Below are 25,317 nucleotides of genomic sequence, written 5' to 3'. Positions count from 1 at the left end.
AGTTGCTGTGTGTGGGTGAAGGTGGGTTGCTGTGTGTGGGTGAAGGTGGGTTGCTGTGTGTGGGTGATGGTGGGTTGCTGTGCGTGGGTGAAGGTGAGTTGCTGTGTGTGGGTGAAGGTGAGTTGTGTGTGTGTGGGTGAAGGTGGGTTGTTGTGTGTGGGTCAAGGTGAGTTGTTGTGTGTGGGTCAAGGTGAGTTGTTGTGTGTGGGTGAAGGTGGGTTGTTGTGTGTGGGTCAAGGTGAGTTGCTGTGTGTGGGTGAAGGTGGGTTGCTGTGTGTGGGTGAAGGTGAGTTGCTGTGTGTGGGTGAAGGTGAGTTGTGTGTGTGTGGGTGAAGGTGAATTGTTGTGTGTGGGTGAAGGTGAGTTGTTGTGTGTGGGTGAAGGTGGGTTGTTGTGTGTGGGTGAAGGTGAGTTGTTGTGTGTGGGTGAAGGTGAGTTGCTGTGTGTGGGTGAAGGTGAGTTGCTGTGTGTGGGTGAAGGTGAGTTGTTGTGTGTGGGTGAAGGTGAGTTGCTGTGTGTGGGTGAAGGTGAGTTGCTGTGTGTGGGTGAAGGTGAGTTGCTGTGTGTGGATGAAGGTGAGTTGCTGTGTGTGGGTGAAGGTGAGTTGTTGTGTGTGGGTGAAGGTGAGTTGTTGTGTGTGGGTGAAGGTGGGTTGTTGTGTGTGGGTGAAGGTGAGTTGTTGTGTGTGGGTGAAGGTGGGTTGCTGTGTGTGGGTCAAGGTGAGTTGTTGTGTGTGGGTGAAGGTGGGTTGCTGTGTGTGGGTGAAGGTGAGTTGCTGTGTGTGGGTGAAGGTGGGTTGCTGTGTGTGGGTGAAGATGAGTTGCTCTGTGTAGGTAAGTTGCTGTGTGTGGGTGAAGGTGAGTTGTTGTGTGTGGGTGACGGTCAGTTGGTGTGTGTGGGTGAAGGTGAGTTGCTGTGTGTGGGTGAAGGTGAGTTGTTGTGTGTAGGTGAAGGTGGGTTGTTGTGTGTGGGTGAAGGTCAGTTGGTGTGTGTGGGTGAAGGTGAGTTGGTGTGTGTGGGTGAAGGTGGGTTGCTGTGTGTGGATGACAGTGGGTTGCATCGATGCGGGAGCATTAAAGTACCACACAATGTATAAAAATGAATTCTCCCGCACCGTGCTCTGCTACCTGCCCAAAACGTAGCCCCACAGCAGCGGAGGCCCTGGACCGGTTCAGGTGTCACGTGCCACTCATACTCGCCCTGGTCAGGTATTAAACTTAGAATGCTGCTAAGTTGGTACGACGGTGCGCGAACACCTGTGCCGCTGCTCCTCCCAGCAACTAAATACGTGGCACGAAACCCAATTTTATCTCAGGAGAATTGTTATTTTTAGACATTCACACAAGTGATGGCACACACAGACGAAAAAAGGAATCGTCCTTGTAAATTCAAAAAGACGGATAAATGTGCTCACCAATCAATGTTTTCCGGTTGGCGTGATGTGTTGTTTCCTTTCAGGCCGTGCAGGCTGAAAACGAACGAAAGCGAAAAAAAGATTAGAAAAACATCAACGTGGCCATGCGGAGTTTATGAAGTGGAGCGATGTGTTTTTGAACACAGCGCACAATAAGAGGATGATTCGAAAAAAAATTGGAGTCATGACTTCGAAGGCTCTTGCAGAGAATAGCTCCTCACCAAAGCCAATAGAACCGCTTTTCTATTTGTGCCAGCAATCCAAACTGACTGCCTTGCGCGGCTGCTGTGATATAATTTTTTACGATTAGGTAAGATTCAAAAATCAAATTTCGGAATGTCGATTTTTGCAATACCAGCGCCCATTGTTTTTGTGCAAGACTTTAACGTTTTTGAACTGCAGTTCACTCAACATAAACCTGACAAAGGAATGATGATAATCACAATATATAGCGATTATAATGCACATGCTGCCAGTCATACAACAAAACAAGTAACTGAAAATGAAAATTCTGACATTATAATTGCTATTCTGCCAAATATAAAGTATTTTCCAAAGCACTAATTTAATGGATAGTGGCTACTTATTTACAACTGCAATTATCCTGTTTGTTATTTCATACATTTCTTGTCTGAAATAAAATGTTTAAACAAAAGCAAAATGAGCAAAGATCACCACGATGTAATTATGTGTAGCCAAACGAACAATAATCATGTGCCTTATATCGTACAATATACGGAACCATCATAATATCACGATAACCCTACTCTGGAAAAATAAGGATGCTCACCATGTTGCACTGGCAACATTTATCAGCGTGAGGGACAAGCCTGAGCAACCCTTTGAACTGGGGAGACGTTAACTAACTCGCCTGGTATACAGGAGGTTGCGGGTTCAATCCCAAAGCTGACGTCTGTATATTTGGAGTTTGCGTGTCTCTCTTTCCCCAGGTCTTCCAGTTTTTTTCCCCCTGCATTTTTTAAACATGCGTTTAGAGTATTTGGCTGCTGTACATTTCCACACAATAAGCCACTTCGCTGCGCTTTAATTTGTGGCCAGGTCGCTCCTTAAAAACAGCTTTATAGCTCAGTGGGCCTTACCTGATACAATTTTTAAAAAAATGTTTAAATAGTTTGTAATCATGATAATGAAAACCCTGGGAAGTAACCTGGATCCTCGACAGCAACACCAGTGATGAGTATGGGGAGAAGATTGTTGTGAAAACATCACAGATAACCACGACGAAAATAATGATGATATAATGGAATGAGAGGGAATGGCCTTGAGTTTGTATGCCTCGCTGCCTTAAGAACTCCATCCCAAGACACACAGTCGAATATTTTCTCCACAAATAGGACTGTCGCCTGATGAAGGTAGTTACTGGCGAAACGTCGTACTCAGATTGTAAATGTTGTGGTTTTGCTATCCAACAAACATGTGTGCTGTATTTGTAGCGAATTGGCATGTTCTATTTAAAGCTTTCGTGACTGCAAGGATTCATCTTCTTTGGTTCTTTCGGTAAAGTCACGTAGAATGAGAATAAAATAATAAATTGATAAAATAAAATAAGCTTGTGTTGTGGCCGAAACGTCGTGAGAATTTTATTGTGTTACTTTATTTGATCAATTTATTATTTTATTCTCATTCTACGTGACTTTACCGAAAGAACCAAAGAAGGTTGGCATGTTCTGTTTTCGTGACAAGCCTTACTGATTGGCTGCGTCGGGTGGTGGCGGGTCTAACGACACATTTATATATTTACGTGATCTAACCCAAAAAGAAAACCTGTATTAGAGATGATATTGGTCGCGAAAGCCCACGTGTTAAATCGAATATTTTAATTATATATTTTTTGCAATCGCTGGTCCTCGGGTTGCATTGATGGCCAGTGGTGTATATTATTGCCAGAGGTGGTATTATAATGTGCTCTGGGATGCTTTACACAAAGGGCACCAAATACAAGTTTTGTTTTGCAAGACTCAGCCCAATAAAGACAACGATTATGGCGGGGGGGGGGGACATTAAGAGCAATTGTCACGAGTTAGTGTGATTGCGAGGGCGGTGAGCTGGCCCCAACGTGAACTGTCAGTGTTGAACCACAGCTTCAAGGAGTGTGGGTGTCGATGAGCAGGAAGCGGGACGATCCCGTTCCATTTGCTGCCGCTCAAATAAATAAATAAATCCTATTGTTCAATTTGTGGCAGGGGACAGATGCGGTGAACACTTATTGAATTATTGCAGTGGCTGGCAGGGGGATCGCTACACTCAGGGGCCCATTGTGTTGAGGCTTTAAAATCGAGCGAAGCAACAGAAAGAGTTGAGAACGTGCCGGACAGTGCGGGCGCTTGTAACACTTTCTGTGCCGGCTGCATTCCACGTTTCTCTGCCATGCATCTGGCAATAGCCGTGTGCCTGGGCGCACCGCGCGCATCTTTAACTATGACGACGTTAAGTTGATGACACTGTTCACGCAGTTCACAAGGATTCACCGGCCTTGCGTGGTTGCGGCATTGATCACTTCCCAGGAGGCTTCATAGGACCCCTGCCGATGGATGAGCAACGCGCTTGGGAGGGTGGTGAGATGTTATCGCTGTTGCATTGCATGTACTGGGGGGGGTGGCGATGTTATCTCCGAAGCATTGCCTGATGGCGGTGCTGCTGCAATTGGGCCAATTGCGTCCGAGGGATGTGTAATGGGGAAGGGCTCGCTTGCTTGTCGACACATTTGAAGAGACCCCCCCCCCCCCCCCGCAGGACGAGCAACTCAAACAAACAAAGCCCTGCCATTGGCATTTGTGCCCGAGCTTGTTGATTTGGCAGCAGGAGGCGGCAATCGGAATCTTTTTATTTAGACTACAGGAGGAATCTGACGAGCTAAGAAGATACATATTTATTTTAACAGATGCCCAGTACGGCGCGGGTCGGCAAGATGCAACGACAGTCGGGTCTGTTCACCCACTTCACCCTGGATAATTGAGAATATTTGCAGACTAACCGTTGAACCTGTGGTCTGGAACCCGGATTTTTTTTAGATGGTCACGCCCCCCGGGATATTTGGAAGAGAACCGGGTTTTGCCGACCTCCCCCCCATCCCCCCTAGATAAACAAATTCACAGATAATCGGGTCACAGATGAACAGGGTTTAACCGACATTTCTCAAACGTTGAAAGGCGTGGACACTCACGCCATGCACGCATCGCGACGCCGCCGCTCCTTTTCGAACGTCCACTGCACGGCAGATGGTGCGTATTCGTGGTTTAATACACACGCAGTAATAACCGGAGGGGGGTTGGGGGGGTAACCTGGGGGGCTTGAACTGCGAACATCTGCGACAAGCGGCAACAAACGCTCGGCCCCACATCGCCAACACCCCCCACCTCCCCAACGGCGGAGGATCCGAGCCCTGACCGTAGGCAGGGTGGAGGCGAGACGAGTGAATGGGAGCGGGCAAAGAAATAATATCGCCCCCTGTGCTGTGCCCGGAGCCGACCGGGAGACTTGCTGGCCCTGCTGCTGCTGCTGCTGCTGCGAGTTCCAATGCTACCGGTAGCGCTGTCACCCACAGAACGACAACGCCTTCCTTACCAGTCGCTTTCCTGGTGCTCATCTCTGTCCTGGTGCGGATTGTCCAGTCCCACGCGCACCATGTACAGGATGCAGGAGATGAACTTGAGGGCAAGGGTGAAGAGGCGGATTCTCAGGCCTGTGAAGCGGAGTTGGTAATTCCACTTGGTGTTATCACACTGCGGAATATTCTTATATCTTGCTTAGTTTATTTTATTTTTTACACATTTTGTTGCAATTGCTTTTTCATCGTCATGACCCCGATGATGGCACTCGATAAGTCGAAATTTGCCCTTTGGAACTCCCACACTTCAGCAGTGCACCACCATGAGTCAGAGAACGGCTCCAAAAAATGATCTTGTTTGTACAACTACTTCCAAAGTCACTACAATGGGCCCCGTCACTGATCTTGATGAATATTTCTCATTTACACTATTGCGGTTCTGCATTGATTTATTTTTATATTTTTTTTATCTCCCCTCGCTGCATATATTTTATTCCTTTTAGTTATTTCGGTGAGCCAGCTCCCTTGCAAAAAAAACACACTATCCTGGTTCCTTGAGTTGTATGTATGTATGGTGAACTTCTTTCGTGCCATGCATAGTCAACCGTGCTAATCGGAGGTGTGGGCGGGGAAGGACAGAGTTTTACACCTAGTTAAATAAAAATAAACCGACTAATTAACCCACGCTGCGAGTACAACTTATAAACGGGCTTCACAGACTGTTCATTGAATGTCAATGATACTGACCTATTTTATGTTTACATGGGTCTACAAGTAGGGGATGATGACTGCTATGTAACCTGTGGTCTCAATTGAAGGACTCGCGGGCAAAATTTTAAATTGGGCAAAGAAATTGGACCCTGATGCATTTGAAACAATCACAACCAGGATCTTGCCAATACCACGGGCAAACACGTGCAGGTTTAGAGACCAAGTATGTGTGTGTGTGTGCGCGCGTGCGCGCGTGTGGTTTCACTACCCTAGCTCAAACCCCCCGTTTAATGTTAACTTTTAATAATCAATTATCCCTTCATGGACATGGACACACGCATTACATGCAATCGTAGCTCGTTCATTGCTTTGCTGCGTTTAAAAAATAAATCGCAATTTTGTAGATATAATTTCAGAGAAGCCTTCATATTTTTGCTCCTCTCACTCATTTCGGTCTTAAATGCATCGGCGCTGTAGTGTGCAAATACGCTTTTTCCCATTTTTAGTTCCCAAATTGGAATTCAATTGTGTAGATGATTATGTCAGCCGTGAAATGAAGTCATTCATTGTCGGAACATTTTGATAGACCACAAAGGCAGTGCTCTCCATCAATCTGGAAATGCAGTTTTGTCCACTTACGCTTACCACAAACAAAAAATATTAACCCTTTAATGAACTGACCTTTTCTATAAACATTCTTCATGTAAAAAATAAAAAGTGGCTATACATTGCATCGGACATACGGTGGCGCTCCCCTCTTACGTGCAGCCCTTGGTGAGAGTGGTATACATTCCACATTCCTATGGTGGGGCTAGGTACTTCCAGCAGAAAATCCTCTCTTGAATTCCCTATTTATATGCAATGAAGAAGGGCCATTGCCCAAAACGTTGAAAATTGTGTGTTATTTTGAGGACGCGATTTAGCTACATAATTTGTGATTGGTGAAAGAATGCCAGTGAAAAGTAATACAGGACACCTCTTATCCATGATGATGTGTGGGAACATCACAACATCCTTTTGAACACGTGGTAGGCTTTCGCGACCAACATCCTCCATAATAGAGATATTTTTTGGGGTTAGAACGCGTAAATATATAAATGTGTCGTTAAAACCCGCCGCTACCCGACACAGCCAACTAGTAAGGGTTGTCAAGTAAACAGAACGTGGCCAATTCGTCACTAGTACAGCACACCTGTGTGTTGGAGAGCCAAGCCACAACATTTACAATCTGAGAACAACGTTTCGCCAGTAATTACAACCAGCTTCATCAGGCAACAGCCAAATCTGGCTTGGCTCTCCAACACCCCGGTGTACTGTACTAGTGATGAATTGGCACGTTCTGTTTACGTGACAACCCTTATTAGTTGGCTGTGTCGGGTGGTGGCGGGTTTTGACGACGCATTTATATATTTACACGATCTAACCCAAAAAAACCTATATTATGGATCACAAATCCTATTATCTGTGGGGATTATCCGAGAATTTACTCCACTCATCCATGAGAAAAAGAAGAGGCAGATAATAGGAATAATAGAGCCTCGGAAATGGGAATGTTTGGGGACCCCTATACCTCCCTCGGATAATAGGGAGTCATGGATAATAGGGTTGCAGATAAGAGGAGTGCTGGTCTGCTGAGTGCGTCTTTGAGGGATCGTTTGTCGGTGCCGATGCCGTGGCATTCGCAAGGTGCTTCGCCGGCCGTGCTCACTTGATCTTTGGTTTTTGATGAAGAACAGCTTGAGTCGCTCCTTCACCATTTGCTCGTCGACGTAAAATTCCACCTGCACCCTGTCCGTTTTGGGGAAAGGCAGGCACAAAACAACAAAAAAACGAAACTCTATTTAAGTCTCATTTGCATTCCAGGAACTAGTAGCCTTCCGAGAAGCTGAAGAAATACGGCGGTGATTGTTTCGCAAATATGGTGGGCAAACGTCTCCCCCGTCGGACTTGTAGAGAGCCAGGGCAGTCTTTTTTTTTAGTGGAAGGCAGAAATGGGGCAGTGGAGCCAACACCAACACCAAGCCTGGCCACCTTTGTCTCCCCAGTATGTTGAACTTCTTTCACGCACCCGTAAATATCCAACCGTGCTGATCGGAGGTGCGATGTTGACACGGTGCACACGTGCTTATTTAAGGCTGCTGCACTCAAACGGAAGACCGGGTTCAGATGCCACTGTTGTGCATGGCCAAAATAGAACCGAGCTCAGTGGGGTAATGTCACAGTGTCGTGTCGAACTGCAACCAAAGATGAACACCCCCTGTTATCGTCTGAATAGGCTGTTGGGGCAAGTGCAATTAGCAGGGACCTATTAGGGCTGGAATGTCACACAAGGGGACTGTGGTCATCACATTGCCTGGCTTACTCTCCCCATTGCTGCCACTTTGAAAACCGTGCCAGGTACTCATTTTAAGGCTGAGTTGAACCTCCTGCGGAAGGCCCAGGACCTGTTCAAATGTCACTCGACACTGGCGTTGTCCGTGGCTCGTGATCGAACTCAAGTTTGCTGGATTCGTGAGCGCAGTGCGTGAACAACTGCGCCAGGCCTCCCACACCGATCACCCCTCCGGAGGTCGAGCCCCCCATCGCGGTCACGGAGGTCGTTTTGTGGGGAGCGGCAGTGTCGCGGTTTAGCGCGCTGCGCTACGAGCCTGGCGACCCGGGTTCGACTCCTGCACACGGCCAACACCGGTGACGATTATCTGAACTGGTTCTGGGCCTCCCCTAGGTCGGCTTAGCCTCAAATAAGTACCTGATGCAGCGTGCAACCATCGTAATTGGGGAGACAAAGGTGGCCCGGCGTGGTGTTGGCCACCCACCCCCTTGTGTGCCGTGCCGGCCTTCATAGGTGCTCGCGAACAGCACTTGCCCCAACAGTCTGTTAAGGCTATACGGGGGAATCTTTGTCTTTGTGTTGAGGTTCTTTCACACCGTACGTAGCCAACCGTGCTAATCGGAGGTGCGTGGGGGGAAAGGACAATAAACTAACACACAAAAAGTGGTTGTATTGAAATGCGTTTTCAGTCAAGATTTTGAAGTTCAAAGGGATGCAGGGCCGGTTAAGATATCACTCGCCATGGTCGTGAGCGGGAATTAAACTCAAGCCCTCCGGTTTGTAGCGCAGTGCAATGCAGTCACCACTGCCACTCCCCACACACATAAACCACTGCACTGCAAACGCACACAAAAAGGAAATTCACAGTGAACAGGAAATGTATTCCCTGTTGCCTCTGTCAGATTGACTAACATGCGCATTGTGCATGGAGTGCTCTCAGTGCTCACAAAAAAAACGCAACCAAGACAATGTTCATTTAAATTAATGGGGGAGTCCGAGCAGCGTTCAATTAAGTGACCGAAATAAAAGCCCTAAAATATTAACGCAAATTTAAGTCCATCAGCGTGCTCTTTGTCGGCCTGAGAAATTAGTGGCTTTTGGCCGTGCACGTTAACTTACAATACAGTTGAGGAAATCCGCTTCGCGCCGAGATGGGATTTCGCTCGCCGATGGCTGTCCAGCTCCATTTATGAAACGCCGCGGCGAGACCACGCACACCGTGTCCTGCGCAACTCTGCGTGCGTTTAAGTGGTCATGCTGTGTGCAGCTCTCCAATGTGTTTTCGGACGTTGTGCCTCGTATTGCTCGACACAACATCCGACGTTTTGCTCCCAAGTGCTGGAAGCTTCTTCCGGAACTGAATAGACTTAGCTCGCTTTCTCCCCCCGATTCTCTAGCAGCGTTGCCGGCTGCTTGCCGGTGCTGTCGGTGATTGACGCTGATCAGCTCTCTGATGAAGGGCAACCATTGCTGTTGTAATAAAAAATAAACATATTTGGATCGCAACACAAGCGGTCGTCATCAGGAAAAGGGGGTTAACCTATTATTATTTTTCTTCACTTTATTATTATTTTCCCATCTATGTAACTTTACCGAAAGTGCCAAAGAACATTAATTCCTGCAGTCACGAAAGTTTTAAGTCAAAATTTTGCCACCTCTGCGGGGATGCTTTCCACATAACCATAAGATCTTTCAACAAACTCCAAGACAAGAAAGCTCATCCGATCGAGTCACTCACATTTCTGAAGAGATGCCGCGACTCAAAGGTGTAATGCCGATCTCATTTACACTGACTTCTGCTGCCGTCACATCTTCCAATGCCAAACGAATTTTGTTCAGGGCTAGCTTGGCCCTGATCTCAGAGAGAATTAGATTGCTCCTAACTGAACAAAATCATGTGGACAAGACACTCTTGAAATCACACTTAACAATGACATTAAAAAATGTCTACATCTGATTGGGGACATGTAGATAAAATCACTGCTTCATCAGCCGCTACAATGGCAGCTAAATGTAAAGATAACATGATTTCCAAGTTCAACCTCCTTTCCAAGAAGAAACCAGATGCACTCATTGAAAAGTTAGACGTTGACAAGGTTGTTGTTAATCTGAGTAATTGCCAAATTTCCGATGGTCTAAAATCGTTTCTGACTAAAGGGCTGAACTTCGCAGTCACCCCCAAACACATACCAGTGGATGACGTTATTGCCCAGGTCGATGTAGCTCTTAAGGGTTTGGGACACATCGCTGCAGACGTGACAAGATCTGAAATCGCTGCAACCTTCAAAAGCGCTAAGATACCAGACAGCAACATCAGTAAGGATGAGCGTTTTGAGTTATCTCAATTGAAAAAGAGGGATGATATCGTCATCCTCTCGGTCGTCAAGGGCAATGCTACGGTCATCATGGACAAAAACGTGTACAACAAAATTCAGGAACTACTTAATGATGGTAGCTACACCAAAATTAAAGGAGATCCCAACAACAGCCTCGTTACAAAAACGAACAGTATCATCACTGATTCAGCTTAATTAATTGAACAGAAAAAACGGGTTTCCTTAAAATCTTCTGCTGCTAGACCACCCAGATTATATGGCTTACCAAAAATCCATAAAGAAGGTACACCCCTTCGTCCCATCATCTCCACCATCGGCTCACCCACCTACAAACTGGCCCGATATCTGTCTGAGACCTTACAGCCATTCACTGGTAAGACCACCTCTTCTGTACTTAACTCAGCTCACCTGGTATCATCAATTAAGGACATCTCACTGACCGCAGGTGATTTGCTAGTTAGTTTCGATGTAGTTTCTTTGTTCACCAAAGTCCCTGTGCCCGATACCATTGCAATCATTGAAGATTTGGTCCAACAAGGATTGAATGCTGATGTACCGGCCCTGGTGAGACACTGCCTCACCAATACATACTTCACCTGGAATGGAACATTCTACAAACTGAAGGCACCCCAATGGGTTCTCTCTTATCTCCAGTTGTAGCCAATATTTTCATGGAAAATTTTGAGACGGATGCAATCCAGACATCCACTCTACGCCCGTCCTTGTGGAAGAGGTACGTGGATGACACGTTCGTCATCTGGCCACATGGCCGACTGGCTCTGAACCAATTCCTCAACCACATTAATTCCATACACCCAGCCATCAAATTCACCATGGAGGTAAAAAAGGATGGCAAGTTACCTTTCTTGGATGTCCTCATCAAAAAGAGACCAGATGGTTCAATGAGCCATTTTATCTACAAAAAAGAAACCCATATTGATGCCTACCTAAAACCTGACTCCCACCACCATCCATCCCAGAAGAATTCCCTCATCAAAACTTTACACCATAGAGCTCAATGTATCTCCGACCATGAACACCGAACCAGTGAACTCAAAGACGTACACCAAGCTCTCAAGGCGAATGGATATTCTGACTACACAATCCGCAAAGCCATCACCCCAACCGTGAGGAAGGAGCCATCTGAGGATCCAATCAAAACCATCACCTTGCCATACATAGCAGGGGTAACCAAAAATATTTCCAAAATCATGAACAAACACAAGATCCAGGTCCGATTTAACACAGGACATAAAATTCGTGATCTGACCCCATCTGTGAAGGACAAGATCCCTGCAATATCCCGGCGCCTACAAACAAAGCTGTATCTGCGGCAGCAGTTACATTGGGGAAACATAGCGACATGTCTCGAACCATGTTCGTGAGCATAAGGCAGATTTGAAACACGGTAGGACCAATACTTCTGCCGTGGCTGATAATTATTTTCATGCGGCTGGCTCACACGAAATTGATTTCTCTAAGACGAAGGTATTTTGCAAACCCACTGGCTATCAACAAATATTCGTTCATGAAGCTATCCATATATACAGACATATATACAGACATAGACACAATTTCCACCGAGAAGATGGGTACAAACTCAGCAATCACTGAAAGGACATTATCAACCAGTTCAAGTCATAACTGGCTGTAATGTTTCCATTTTAGACCTGGCAGCCCTTTATTTGGTGGAAGCCCACCACCAGGACCATCACTGCCCACTACTACCATCACCTCTAGCAGCAACCTCCACCATCAACAGTGTGTAAAGCAAGGTGCAATGATTTCCTGGCAGCCCTTTAATTGGTGGAAACCCAACAGCACCGTCGCTGCCTATTACTCCCATCACCTACATTAACATGAGCTACCCCACCCATGCTGCTGACACTTTGGCTACGCCTATTTTAAACCTTTATAAACAGTTTGCCTTTAGAGGATAACCCCCTTTTCCTGATGACGACAGCTTGTGTTGTGATCGAACCGTCGTGTTTTATTTTTTATTTTAATTAACTCTATTGTTTTTCCATCTACGTGACTTTCCCGAAAGAACCAAAGAATATAATATAATTTAGAAATAATAAACAATCGCGAAGGGCAGTAAGCCAATGTTTATAGAGTCTTGATGTTTATAATGTTTTAGACATGGCCCAGGAGCCAGCGTGGTTTAGACACAAGAGAGCCCTCCCTTTCAGCTTGAACAATTGAAGAGTTGCATAGGAAATATAATCATTATTTAAAATAAGTGGCCATTTAAAAACAAAAATATAAGCTTAATTAAGTTAAAAAAGAAAATATTTCGTAACAACCCATAATGGTAATGTCTCTTGTACAGACATGGGTATAATATTATTCCAGATATACAAGTATGGTCTAAGGCAAACATGTTCACATGGGTAATTGCTTTGCACGCTTAAGAAGATTTTTGAATAACGAAATATGATCACGGACATGCAATATGGATGTCCGTGAAACATTTCAGATTGAGTCAAATGAGATTCAAGTGTGATTTAAGCCACGGTGTTTCCATGAAGATTGCTATCAATTCATCTGAATTACCGTAATAATAAATCACAATTTACAACATTTTGTCAAACCACTGCTGGATGAAGTCTGACCCACGCCATGTCGGTTGTGCGGGATTGTGACCATACTTCACCATTCCGGTAGACACAGGGATGTTAAGATGGTATTGAGTGGGCACTTTCCACCGACGTTGTGTGTATGTTTGAACTCTTTTCGTACAGTATGTAAGCCAACCGTGCTTACCGGAGGTATGGAGGAAGGAACAACATACTAAACACAAAAAGCAGTTGTAAAGAGAAAGAAGCGCATAATGAACGTGAGCTGCTATGTGGACATCCTCTGACACGAGGTGATAGTGTTAGCTGCAGAGGCACAGAAGCAAATGTGTTGACCTCACGAAATGATGCCAGCAGCACAATTTGAATGACCATTTGCAAAATAAATCCCTGCCCCAACTAACATTTCATAATAGAACTTTTGCAATAAATAAAGGTAAAATGGAACATCTGAAGCCCATGTGTATTAATTATAGAAAGAGCCCTGCAGCCTGACGAATATGTTCAATTAAAAACAAAGAGAGCTCATCTCGACTATGCAATTTGAGTCGTGCCGCGCGTTGTTCAGCACGGAGTTCGACGTTTCGCTCAACGCGTTAGGAGCTTCGTCAGTTCTTGAAGAAGCTCTCGTCGAAATTATGGTAAATCTTGGCTCACCTGCATTATGGGGGTGCCGACTGCAGGGCATCACGTGGTCTCCTCCCCCTGAATCGCCCTGTCCACCAGGTGCCCTCTCTGCTTGGGCATTTGCCTCTTATCTAAGGCTGACTCTTGCCACGTTCTGCCAAATATCGGAACAAAGCCCACCCGTGTGTGAATCGGGAAGCGAGTGTAGCCATTAATCCACGCACGGTTGGAGCGATCGAGTAAGCGTTGGACTGGCTTGCACCCTGCCCCCCACCCACCACCACCACCACCACCCTGCACGCACGACACCGAGAGCCCCGGACACGTGCTCGGTGAGGAAAGGCGCGGCGGCCAAAACCTCCCGCTCGCGAGCCCGCTGGCCGAGCTCGCGCCCACATCTCGATCAATTCCAATCAGAAGTTGGCCGGGAAAGAGCCTCCGGGCTCCATCCCCCCCCCCCTCCCCCCCCCCCAGGACGTCGAAAAAATTCAAACGCCACGAGGAACCTCACTGGAGATTGCTGCCATCACTTGTTAGTATCAGGAGAGGATAGCCAAACTCCGCTTACATACGAAACAAACGGCATTCGCCACTGCGCCTCTGCATAAGTAAGCACCCACCCCCCCTGCTCCACCACTGACCTTCATACTTATTCTTGACATAATGACTCGCATGATCGTGCCACACTTGAATTTAATCACGATAAACGATTTGTGATGTTTCCATTAATGAGTTTTCGTCTGCAACGGAAGGTTTTGCTGCCGTACTGGTTGTATTTTGTAAGTAAAAAAAATCCATGCGAGAATCTAGATGTCACAGAGTATGATGAATGACAAAAACAAGTATTCTTTTAAATTGCAATGACAAGATAATTCAAACTTTTTTTTTAATGAAAGTTCAATACGCATTATATTCTTGGTTCTTTCGGTAAAGTCACGTAGAAGGGGATTATTATTTTATTGTTTCCCTTCTACGTGACTTTACCGAAAGAACCAAGAATATAATGCTTATTGAACTTTTATTCAAAAAAGTTTGAATTATCTTGTCATTGCAATTGAGAACCAAGAATATGAATCCCTGCAGTCACGAAAGCTTTAAATCAAAATTCAATACGCATTGCTTATTTTATGGTGGGAGATGTTGCCGGAGTGCAGTGGTTATTAACAGTGTACGCGATTGGACACCTTGTCCACCTAGCAGTATAAATGTTGTTCACCGTGGTAAGTCGATCAGCAGCTCGTGGGTGGCAGGGTAAAAGGGTGGGTACTCTGACCAGCGTGGAAGACGAGGTGAAATATCATCTGTAGGGGCCCTCTACAGCTCCCATCTGGTGTAGGCCCTTTTTGCCAGCAAGTATATCCAAGGCTGCACCTTTGCCTGGTACTTTTCTTCTATTATTATGGTTGCTACCATCAGCTAGGCGGTAGTATTCATGGCAATAGTTATGTTTTTTATGGTAATTCCACATTCCTGTCGCAGAGGCGAGTCTGCCCATAGAGCAACTATTGTTGACTTCCCGCATGAAATGGTATTTATTTTATCTATCCCGGAAGTCGATCTCCAACCAGGAATTTTAACCCTCTCAATCTTTTGAATTGTGTGCCACTCGCTTTACCGCTGAGCCACCAGTATCATCTAAACACCCGGAAATAAATGTGACTTGTTTGTGTAAGTTAGTAAGCCGAGTGTTGCTTGCCGCTGCATTGCAAGCTAAGTAACCGTATGTGTAATGTCATTTATAGATGGGTGGGTTCAGATGACATAACACTCATCGTGTTTCGATGACCCTGAGCTGATATGCCATAGATCTCTCACAGGCAAAAGGGACTTAAGGCAATATCTGACACGTGGATAATACCACGCTGAGCAATTATTGTTATCGATGCTTCATTTGTTGATGGATGTAAGAGTGGCGGGTAACATGTCAGTATTGATTAATGAATGGGTGGAGTGACATACACACTTGATGGGACCTTACTGACTCTACAAGCCTTCGCATATATACCCATAACCACACTGTGAAGTGACCATTGTCATTGTATTATGGAGGGCAATGCGATATATTGTAAATTATAGGGTGACAATTATCTTGTTTTTTTCATGTTCCTCAGTAAAATGTAACGGATGCTTCAGTGACACCAATTGGTCCCTCTGACCGAAAATATAACTGTTAATATTATTTTCGGAAAAATATCCACCACGAAGATGGAGTAATGAAATCCGCTCATGTGCACGCGCAAGGTGGATCAGTTTAACACGTAATAGGGCTTTCGCGACCAAAATTATCCATAACAAAGGGTTTGGGGTTGGATCATGTAAATATAAATGTCTACATCATGAGGCCTCATTTGCCAGTACCAAAATATAATAATTGTTATTTTCATCCTTTTTTCTGGCAACAAAACTTAAACCTTTTTACAATGAATCATGTTTACATTAACCACAACACCTGCTTTCAGAATGCAAAAAAAACACACTCTGAAAATGTATGCATTGTCCTTGAAATTGATTGGTCCACACCAGAGACAGCTTTCCTTATTTTGGTACTGGCAAAGGAGACCTCATGATGTAAATGCTTACCCCGAACCATCATTACTCTGATAGTGCGTTGTCTTTGAGTTGTGCGCCTTTTGGCGTCATCTGGTCGAACACCGTATGAGACGAGGTATTGTGGTCAATGTAAACATGATTCCTTGTAAAAAGGTTTCAGTTTTGTTGCCAGAAAAAAGGGGAAAAAACCTATTATTATAAATGTGTCGTTAAACCCGCCACAACTACCCTATATGGCCAATTAGTGAGGTTTGTCACGTGAAAAAGAAATGGCCATTCGTTCTAGTTCAGCAGACCGGTGTGTTGGGGAGTAAACCCACAACATTTAATCCAAAATTACTGGCGCCGCAGATGAATTATTACGTCGCAGATGGTTTATTACGTCGCAGATAGATTACGTCGCAGATGGATTATTACAACGCAGATGGATTATTACAACGCAGATTGATTAATACAACGCAGATGGATTATTACGTCGCAGGAGCATGAGAGGTGGTGATGGCTTCGGAGGCATTCATCAAACAGTGGAATGAGCATTGCTGCTGGCTGATGGTGATAATCAATTAACACGTAAAAAAAAAACATTCCTCATTTTGATATATAACTACTTAATTGTTCCACTTAATAATAATGAACAGCAATTTGTAAATCCACTGCCGGATCCAGGGAGGGCTCTGCGAGACCATTGCAGCTGTGGAGGCTGTTTGACCATACTTTACCAGACTGGCAAATGTGGGCGGGTGAAAAAGTGGGCCCAGGACCGGTTCAGATATCGCTTGCCAATGATGTCAACCGCGGTTAGAAATTGTAACTCACGTTGGGAGGGTCCATAGACACACACAGTGCGCTAAGCGCTGTGCCACAGCTCCTTTTTAAATGTTGGTATAAGATGGTGAAAATGTCTTTGTGACTTTACGCACACTATATGCTTGCTGTGTTAACACGTTTAAAAACGGACGAACATCATGCCGCTCATAATAGAACATCCTGCCGCTGTTCACCAAAGTGCTACTGGAAACACATAGCTATGTTGTATACATTCATAAGCATGTCTCCAGGTAAGTGATGCACGGGTTGTACTGATGGAATAGATTGAGCTGATGCCTTCGCAGCTGAGACGGGTTCTGCAGGACTTTTACGTGCACAGCCGGTAATGTTGTTGTGCAAATGTCCACGTGTCTATAAATGTGCAAGTGTCTACCATTGCATATATCCTAGCTTACCCCATGACCCCTTAACCCCCCCCCCCCCTCATAACCACCACCGTCCGTTCCCTCTTCATATTCTCTTTACATGGCTATCACTCATTCTCCATTCATTCCATCCACGCATCATCATCTTCTGTCATCAATTTAACTTTCACCGGAATTCACGCACCACAGATTCGCCCCCATTGCTTCCTCTCATCTAATTTATTCACCTCATCTCCACCAGTAAATTCACACACGTTGAGCCGTTGTTAATTCTTTGTAAAGCGCCTTGCTTCAGGCGCTATATACGTACATTGCATTAAGATGACATAGGGGAGCGGTAGTATTTTGAACTTCTTTCCAACGTGCTAACCAGAGGTGTAGCAGCTAGTGCTTCGCGCTACGAACGTGACGACCCAGGTCCGATTCCCGCTGACCGTGACAATGATCTGAATTGGCTCTGGGCTTCACCTAGGTCGACGCAGCCTCAATGAGCACTACGTGCGGTGTATAAACATCGCCACTGGCGAGACAAAGGCGGCCGGGCGTCATGTGTGCCACCCATACTCCCTTGTGTGCCATGCGGGCCTTCATAGGTGCTCGTTACAGCACTTTTCCCTAGAGTCTGTTACAGGCTACATGGGGGATCTTTGTCTTTGGAGCGGTGGCATAGCGATAACGGCCCTCTGGAGTACTCTAAACCCATCGAACCAAGTTCGATTCTTGACAACAGCTACAATCGATGTCGAATATCTGTACCGTTACAGGGCCTCTCCCCTTGGTGTCGTGTGTCAACATCGGCATTGGGGAGAGACAAAGACGGCCAGGCATGGCACTGGCCACAAGCACACCTTCACATGACATGATGGCCTGAACAGATGCTGGCTAAACCACACTCGCCCCTGTGGTGTTTTCAAAGTAGATATTCGAATGCGTGTGATCACAAACACTCCACTTACTCTGTCGATGACTGATGTTCTATTGACGTTGTACCTGCGATTTACCAACCCTCTCAGACAAAGCACTCGAAGGGGTGAATCACCCGGAGCTAAACTCGTCACTCTTCACTGACAACACAATCATCCCCCTGCGTCAAGACTTTGAAGTCTTCACGAGGCCACGTGGCCTCATGGAGTCCCAAGCTTGGCGGTGGTGGTAATGGTGTGTGCTGCTGATAGGGGCCGTCCATAAATGACGTCACCCGATATTTAAACGATTTTTTACCCCCCCCCCCCTCGTCACACGGCGTCACTGAAAGTCAGACCCCCCCTTAAATATGACGTCATAAAGCTCTGCCCCCCCCCAAAACCATATTTCCATTTTGAAAATAAAACATGCTTCAAATCGCTTTAAACTCTTGTCATTGTAGTGCGTATCTAATGTGGTGCTGCACTCTGATGTTGTAGGAGTGTTGTTATAACAATTCTATATTTATGATGTGACGTAACATTTCTCACCTCCCCCCCCCCCTCGTCACACATTGTCACAAATATCTGACCCCCCCCCCCCAGGTGCGTGACGTCATTTATGGACGGCCCCATAGTGGCGATGAAGGTGGTGGTTGTACATGACACCTCTGACGAGCGCGGTTGGCCACGTGCCACGTTAAAGAAGTCAGTGGTCCAGATGTCTTGTGACCCCCCCCCCCCCCCCAATGAATTGACCCCGTAACATTCGTTTTACCTTTGCATGTTCATTTCTGTTTTAAATAAGCCTTACTTTAAAATGTTTAATTACGTTTTAGAGAAAGAAAACGGGGGGGGGGGGGGGGTCACAAGACATCTGGAAACCCTGTACTCAAGTGCACATGTAGCCACTGTCTGAATGTCATCATCCGTGGGAATTCTCAACCCATTATCGAAAGTGAATGTGACCACAACGTGACAAGATGAGTGGGGTCAGTGGCTAATGTTATGCGCTGCAACTGGAGCTCATCTCCACTTCCATCAATCGATCTGCAATGTGTGACCACTGTGTAGTGCCTATGAAATACAATGATGCGATGTTAACATCGCTCGCGAGCATGTTTACTTTATTGTTTTTGCGCCCAAGGGAGTTTGAAGCACCATACACGAGTGCATTTAGAATCCATTGGTCCGAACGAGATGCCGGTTGCGGAGGGATTTTGCTGTACAAGCTGCAAACGCATTTGCAACAAATTCCAAAATCCCTTACTGGGACGAATCATTTAAAATGTCTATAAAAGCGGGAGACGATGTTAAGTATTGATCAATTGCTTACTCAATGCAACTGCTGCATGCACTTGAGTTACTTACGTGAATGTATTGTACAACACCTTAAACAACCCCCAGAGTGAATTTTATAGATTAGATAAGATTTCCATGTGAAGATATTCTGGGTCAACTAACAGAATGTCATTGAATGGCTGAGATGGTTTTACCTTATTAAGCCTGAACGCACGGAAAGGCACGCATTTGTCACAGGTTGTTTTTACATTCATTTTGTCTAGCCCAGTGTTCGTCATTGCAAGACCCGCGGGCCTCTGGTGAATCATTTAAAATGTCTATGAAAGCGGGAGACGATGTTAAGTATTGATCAATTGCTTACTCAATGCAACTGCTGCATGCACTTGAGTTACTTACGTGAATGTATTGTACAACACCTTAAACAACCCCAGAGTGAATTTTATAGGTTAGATAAGATTTCCATGTGAAGATGTTCTGGGTCAACTAACAGAATGTCATTGAATGGCTGAGATGGTTTTACCTTATTAAGCCTGAACGCACGGAAAGGCACGCATTTGTCACAGGTTGTTTTTACATTCATTTTGTCTAGCCCAGTGTTCGTTCATTGCAAGACCCGCGGGCCCCTGGTGGCCTTTAGTGCGGCCCCTGACGTGCAGCCCTCGACAATACACAAATGCGGAAACACCCCATCGTGCTGTCAAACCCCGTTGGTTTCAAATGTGTGGCGGCCCTAACACTGATGAGGCCCTGTCGGCGAAAGTGCCAACCCCCCCCACACACCTCTGAAAATTTGCAAAGAACACGGCTCTAGCCCATTGTCAATCACATGCCTGGATGAAGGATGCACCATGCCTCTTGGTTGCTGAGGTCACTTGACCATACTTCACCACTATGGTGAGTGCCGGTTCTTGAAAAAGGGGGGGGGGGAATGGCAGAACCAGTGCAATCGCCACTAAACGACAATTGAACTCTGGCTGCCGGGTTTAGAGTCACGCCATCATGACCAGCCAGTGGTCAATCCACTGCTTGACGAAGGCCTCCACAGGCTGCCTTAACATTTCATAACCTTGCAATGTAATAACAACAACAAACGCCATTCTCCACAAAGTGGCGGAGACGTCACCACGGCGCTTGTGCCAGGCCGTGTGCACGTTAAGGTCACGGGACAGGCCCAGCAGGTGCCATGGGTCAACTGAGATGACTGGCCGATGCGCCACATGTGCCCCCTACTGTGCCAACTTGCTGTGTTTTAGCCACCCAGCGATCCACTCGTTGTTACGTAATAACCCACCCTTGCACCTGCACGTGAACTGCATTCGTAGTTCCATCTCCTTGCCAGACGTCCTCTGGGATGCGTCCCATTCCTTGGAATCCACTCGGCACTAACCACCTCAGCCAGCTCTCTTGTGGCTGCCACCAACACACAGCGATTACATATCCAGCAGCACTCCGCGTAGCCTTGGTCCGATTAGCGTTGTCGGCTATGTACATCGCGAAAGAAGTTCAACATACGTGCATACATGAGCATTTTGGACAAACCAAGATTTGTGTCAGACTCGCATAGAGTATCAATTGCCGTTGGCGAACACACGTGCACACATCACACACACACACAAGACAGAGACAAAGATCCCAGGACAGTATAGCCTTTTTAGGCTGGTGGGGCAAGTGCTACTGACGAGCATCCACCAAAATCGCCACGGCTCCAAGAGGAGGTGGTGTGGACAGCACCACTCCCGGCGGCCTTTTCCCCCTCCCCACCTGTCGAGTGTTGATGTTTACGGTAAACATCAACACTCGTTTTCCACGCTCTACCGACTCCTCATTTTAGGCTGAGATGACTGAGGCGACGCCCAGGACCAGTTGAGACTATCGCCGCTGGCGTTGGCCGTGAGCGGGAATCGAACTCGGGTCGCCGCACTAGCCACACACACACACAGCAGTGATGTCCACCACGCAATGTCATCAATTAATGCTGTTATGAAATTGCCACACCATGTATGTCACGTCCATATGGGTAAAAGGTGTCTCATCTGAACGCCGACGATCTATAAATGTAATTACTGTTCTTTGCTCACTCGGTGCACACGGCAGCCATCGCACACACTGGCCACTCGATGTGGAAAAATTATGGCAGCTCACACCTCTCCATCTGTTAGTTTTGCAAACGTTAAAAGCAGGCTACCACCTGCTCTAATAAATCAATAGTAATAGCAAGGTCAAAGTGTCTCCCCACTCGAAACACCAATGGGGCGGCACTCATTCGCGTTGGCAGTCCTGAGCCAGCGGCTGAAAGTCCACATTCCCATGGTCACAACCAATACAGAACATCCTACAAGGTGGTAATAATTTCATCAACCCCGGGGGGGGGGGGTGATAGGTTGAGTTAATCCCTGTCCATTCAATAGTATGAATGGATACACCACGGTTAGTCGATGGTCACGTGGTGTGCAGTGTGGGTACTCCTATTTCTTGCAAGATGTCTGGCTAGCATGGGATATTAGGCCTAAATACCCTCCAGCCGCGCTGTCTATAGCCCACTAAAGTGGAGGCCATTCTGCCAGCAGTGGTATGAACAAGACAATCGCACGGCTGCATCTTTCTTTACCTCTCCTCAGTATAGATGTTACTTGGTTGGATGCATCTCCACCTGCCCGTGAGCGTGCGCACGTGTTGTCTGCGTACCCGCTCGGCCAGTCCCAGTGGATTTACGGCGAACATTGGATCGCAGAAAGGGAGTGGATACTGCTCAGCGATGGGGATGAATGCGCAGAAAGAGGATGGGAGATGGAGGCCCTGCTCTGCTGTTTTAACGTCGCAGTGGCTGTAGTGGTGTGATGCAGGTGTAGCGGCATTGTTACGCGCAACATGTATACTTACCTGCATAGCAGTATTGTATGACTACAATAACCGTTGACCAGGGGTGAGGGGGCCACAGCCCACTGAAGGGAGAGGCCTGGGGGGGGGGCAACGGTTGGACCCAGACCCTCTCGAGACAGGACGCTTGGGAGAGGAAGAATATAAAGGGCAGCAGCTCTCCCAGCATGAGTCAGTCCGCACCCACCTCAAGACTCAAGACATCTAGATAGTGCCCCCTGGGACTTCCGACCTCCGGCCCTTGTCAGTGCCAGGTCCGAACGACCCAGTGGCGGTACCCGTTAGGCAGAGTATAGTGTGAGGAGGGCACACTAAGTGTGAGGACGTATCATCCTCTCGGCTATCAGGTGGGAGAGGCCGTTACCTCTCGGTGTTAGGGGCGCTCTCTGACGTTAGAGTACAAATAAGTCTCTGCCTCCTTTGTCAACGCCACACAGGGGTCGCGTAAACCGATTCACTTGTACGGATCGAAAATCGTTGAGCCGTACGCAGTCCAACGCGTTGTAGCGGTAGCTGTTAAAGTAAAGGCAAAGAGAAAGGCCTCCACTGGAGGGAGCTCTCGAGAGCCCCTCTGGAGGATTTGTTGGTCAGCTCTTAGATGCTGGATAGAGGTCTTGGATGAGATGGGAGTATCCCACACTTTACCCCACCATACAAGACTTGTCAACTGGCTAAGGAGAGGAGGCCACATACTCTCTAGAGAGGCTCTCTCGCAGCCCTTTTGCCAGCAGTGGCACGATAATGTTATTGTAGGGCTGCACCTCCACCTCACCAGGGTAATGGTCCACCAGGGTAATGGCCCATTCATTGCACAGTTTTGACTGAAATCATACTAACGTAGCGAACAGAATTATCACAAATCTCTTAATGAAACACCCCCCTCATTATTACATTGGTGTTGTTTTCCACACATAATTTCACGCTTCATGTTTATATACTCTAATTGCTTATTTATTTCCCCCTGTAATTGTTGATGTTGTCTTGCAGCTCAATTTAATAAATATAAATTGTTTTCATATATTTTGCCAGCAAAGCATTATTTTTGTCATTTAAAGTATATATTCGGCCAATTAATTATCAATGGGTGAGCATTTAACGAGTGTGGGGCAGGGGTGGGGGGAGATGCAAACCGGAGTACTTGGACTGGACTACCATGGTAAACTGTACTTCCATGAGGGGGCAACACTCCATCCCCGTACAGACCGAAACAGATGATGGCGATTAGTCCACTCGCCGTACTCCGCCTTCTTTTGGCAAGCCAGGTCCCTGGCACTTCCTCGAGGCCCGTGGGACGGGAGTTTCACAACACTGGGTGCATCCCACCAACTCTCGCCCCCAACCAGTGCTGGATCACAGGCGACGTGAACAAGCCACCTCAGCCACTACTACCTGGTTAACGCACACGTTAATATCCGCTGCATACAAATGCAGCGTTAAATGAGTCTCGTGAGCAAATTAACAATATAAATCCAGTGAAGTGCAATATTGTTAGCATATGTTATATATATGAATTACACCTGAAGGCACTGTATGCTAACGTGTGCATGCATACAAAACAGCAATAGCGTTATAGCAGAAACGGGTAAGCTCAGGCACGATTTGTAGATTAATTGCAGGATAAGGACACGTGATTTTTTTTTCTGTTTGATAGCGTCTGTGTTCACAGCTGAACACTATTCAAAGAAGCCTCTTTCTGCAAACAATAGACGGCATCTGTCAGGTTAATAAATGACTAACAATACATGTTTCCTTTTACCTGATAAAGCTTCAATGAGCTTCAAATAATATATTTTTTGAGGAGGGTCCCGCGTTAAAATATTATTATGCAACTTCCATAAATGAGTGAATATCTGGCTTTTAAGTCAGAATATGGAAAAGAATTTGGACCTGTAAGTACGGTGGTTTGACACAGAACAATACAGGTTAGTGAAAGCGATTTGCTAAAATAAAAATTGAGGCTATCTGTACCCGCGTCCCGTTTACAGCCACGAGTCGGTGGTGGAAATTCCACAACAGAATCAAAATCTTCATTTAAACCAACGGAATCTAATGTGCTATAAAGCTCTTTTTTCACAGATGTCCAGTAGGGGTGGGTCAGAACGTTAACAACAAGAAATCATAATGTTTTTGAGTTAGATCGCGTAAGTATAAATGTGTCGAAACCCTCCACCACCTGAGACGACCAATCAGTAAGGGATGTCACGTAAAACAAAACGCCAAATAGTTGCTACTTCATCCCACCGGCGTGTTGAAGAGTGACTCCACAACATTTACAATCGGAGTACGCCGTTTCGCCGGTAATTACATCCAGCAGCATCGGGCGATTTGCCAGACTTGTGAAGCCATCTACCTGCTTCCGGTCTTAAATAGAGCAGCAGGACGACGTCATCACCGAACCCAATCAGGTGCAGAGATATACTAGATTAGTAATCAGTTAATTAGTATGTGTTTCCCCTATGAGGAATTGTAATATGTATTACTTAATAATACGCTTCTAGGCTGCACTAAGCCTGTAGCTATCAGAGCGATTAAAATTATGTTTTTCTCTCAATTTAAATGGAATCTCTAATTAGTCTTGGCCAGTAATAATTCGTTTTACGTAACACTTCAACGTTACCAAAATCAATTGAGTGTCCTTGTTGGCAAGCATGTTCTGCCACTGCCGACAATTGTGTTTGAGAGAATTTAATATTTATTTGGTGTTCTTTTAGTCTTACACTGATGTGACATCCCGTCTGTCCAATATAGCATTTACCACATAAGCAATTAATCCGATACACACCTTCTATTGATTACTTAGGTAATTCATCTTTATTACAAGACACTCGTTTTTTTTATTTTGTGTACCGCACCAAATCTTACTTTAATGTTTTGCTTTTGCAAAACACGGGCTAATTTGCCAGTTACTCCTGAGATATATGGTATT

The 25,317-nt window shown here is 46.0% G+C and overlaps 1 protein-coding gene across 5 annotated transcripts in view; it reads right to left on the bottom strand.

Annotated features, from left to right (window-relative positions):
• Window positions 1-25,317, bottom strand: part of LOC116953115 (potassium channel subfamily T member 2) — a 224,074-nt gene that overhangs the window by 81,047 nt on the left and 117,710 nt on the right. For all 5 annotated transcript variants that reach the window (XM_032972962.2, XM_032972966.2, XM_032972965.2 and 2 more), the window contains 3 exons: window positions 7,402-7,481; window positions 5,000-5,117; window positions 1,415-1,468 (listed from right to left, as the gene is read on the bottom strand). In XM_032972962.2, the coding sequence (XP_032828853.2) occupies window positions 1,415-1,468; window positions 5,000-5,117; window positions 7,402-7,481 (252 nt within the window). The remainder of the gene's footprint in view (window positions 1-1,414; window positions 1,469-4,999; window positions 5,118-7,401; window positions 7,482-25,317) is intronic.

Source organism: Petromyzon marinus, chromosome 50, assembly GCF_048934315.1.
Source record: "Petromyzon marinus isolate PM22_M1 ecotype Great Lakes invasive population chromosome 50, UKy_Petmar_22M1.pri1.0, whole genome shotgun sequence".
NCBI classification, from domain to species: domain Eukaryota; kingdom Metazoa; phylum Chordata; class Hyperoartia; order Petromyzontiformes; family Petromyzontidae; genus Petromyzon; species Petromyzon marinus.
Note: the sequence above shows the minus strand (reverse complement) of the source record. Positions and strands in the feature narration are given on the sequence as shown.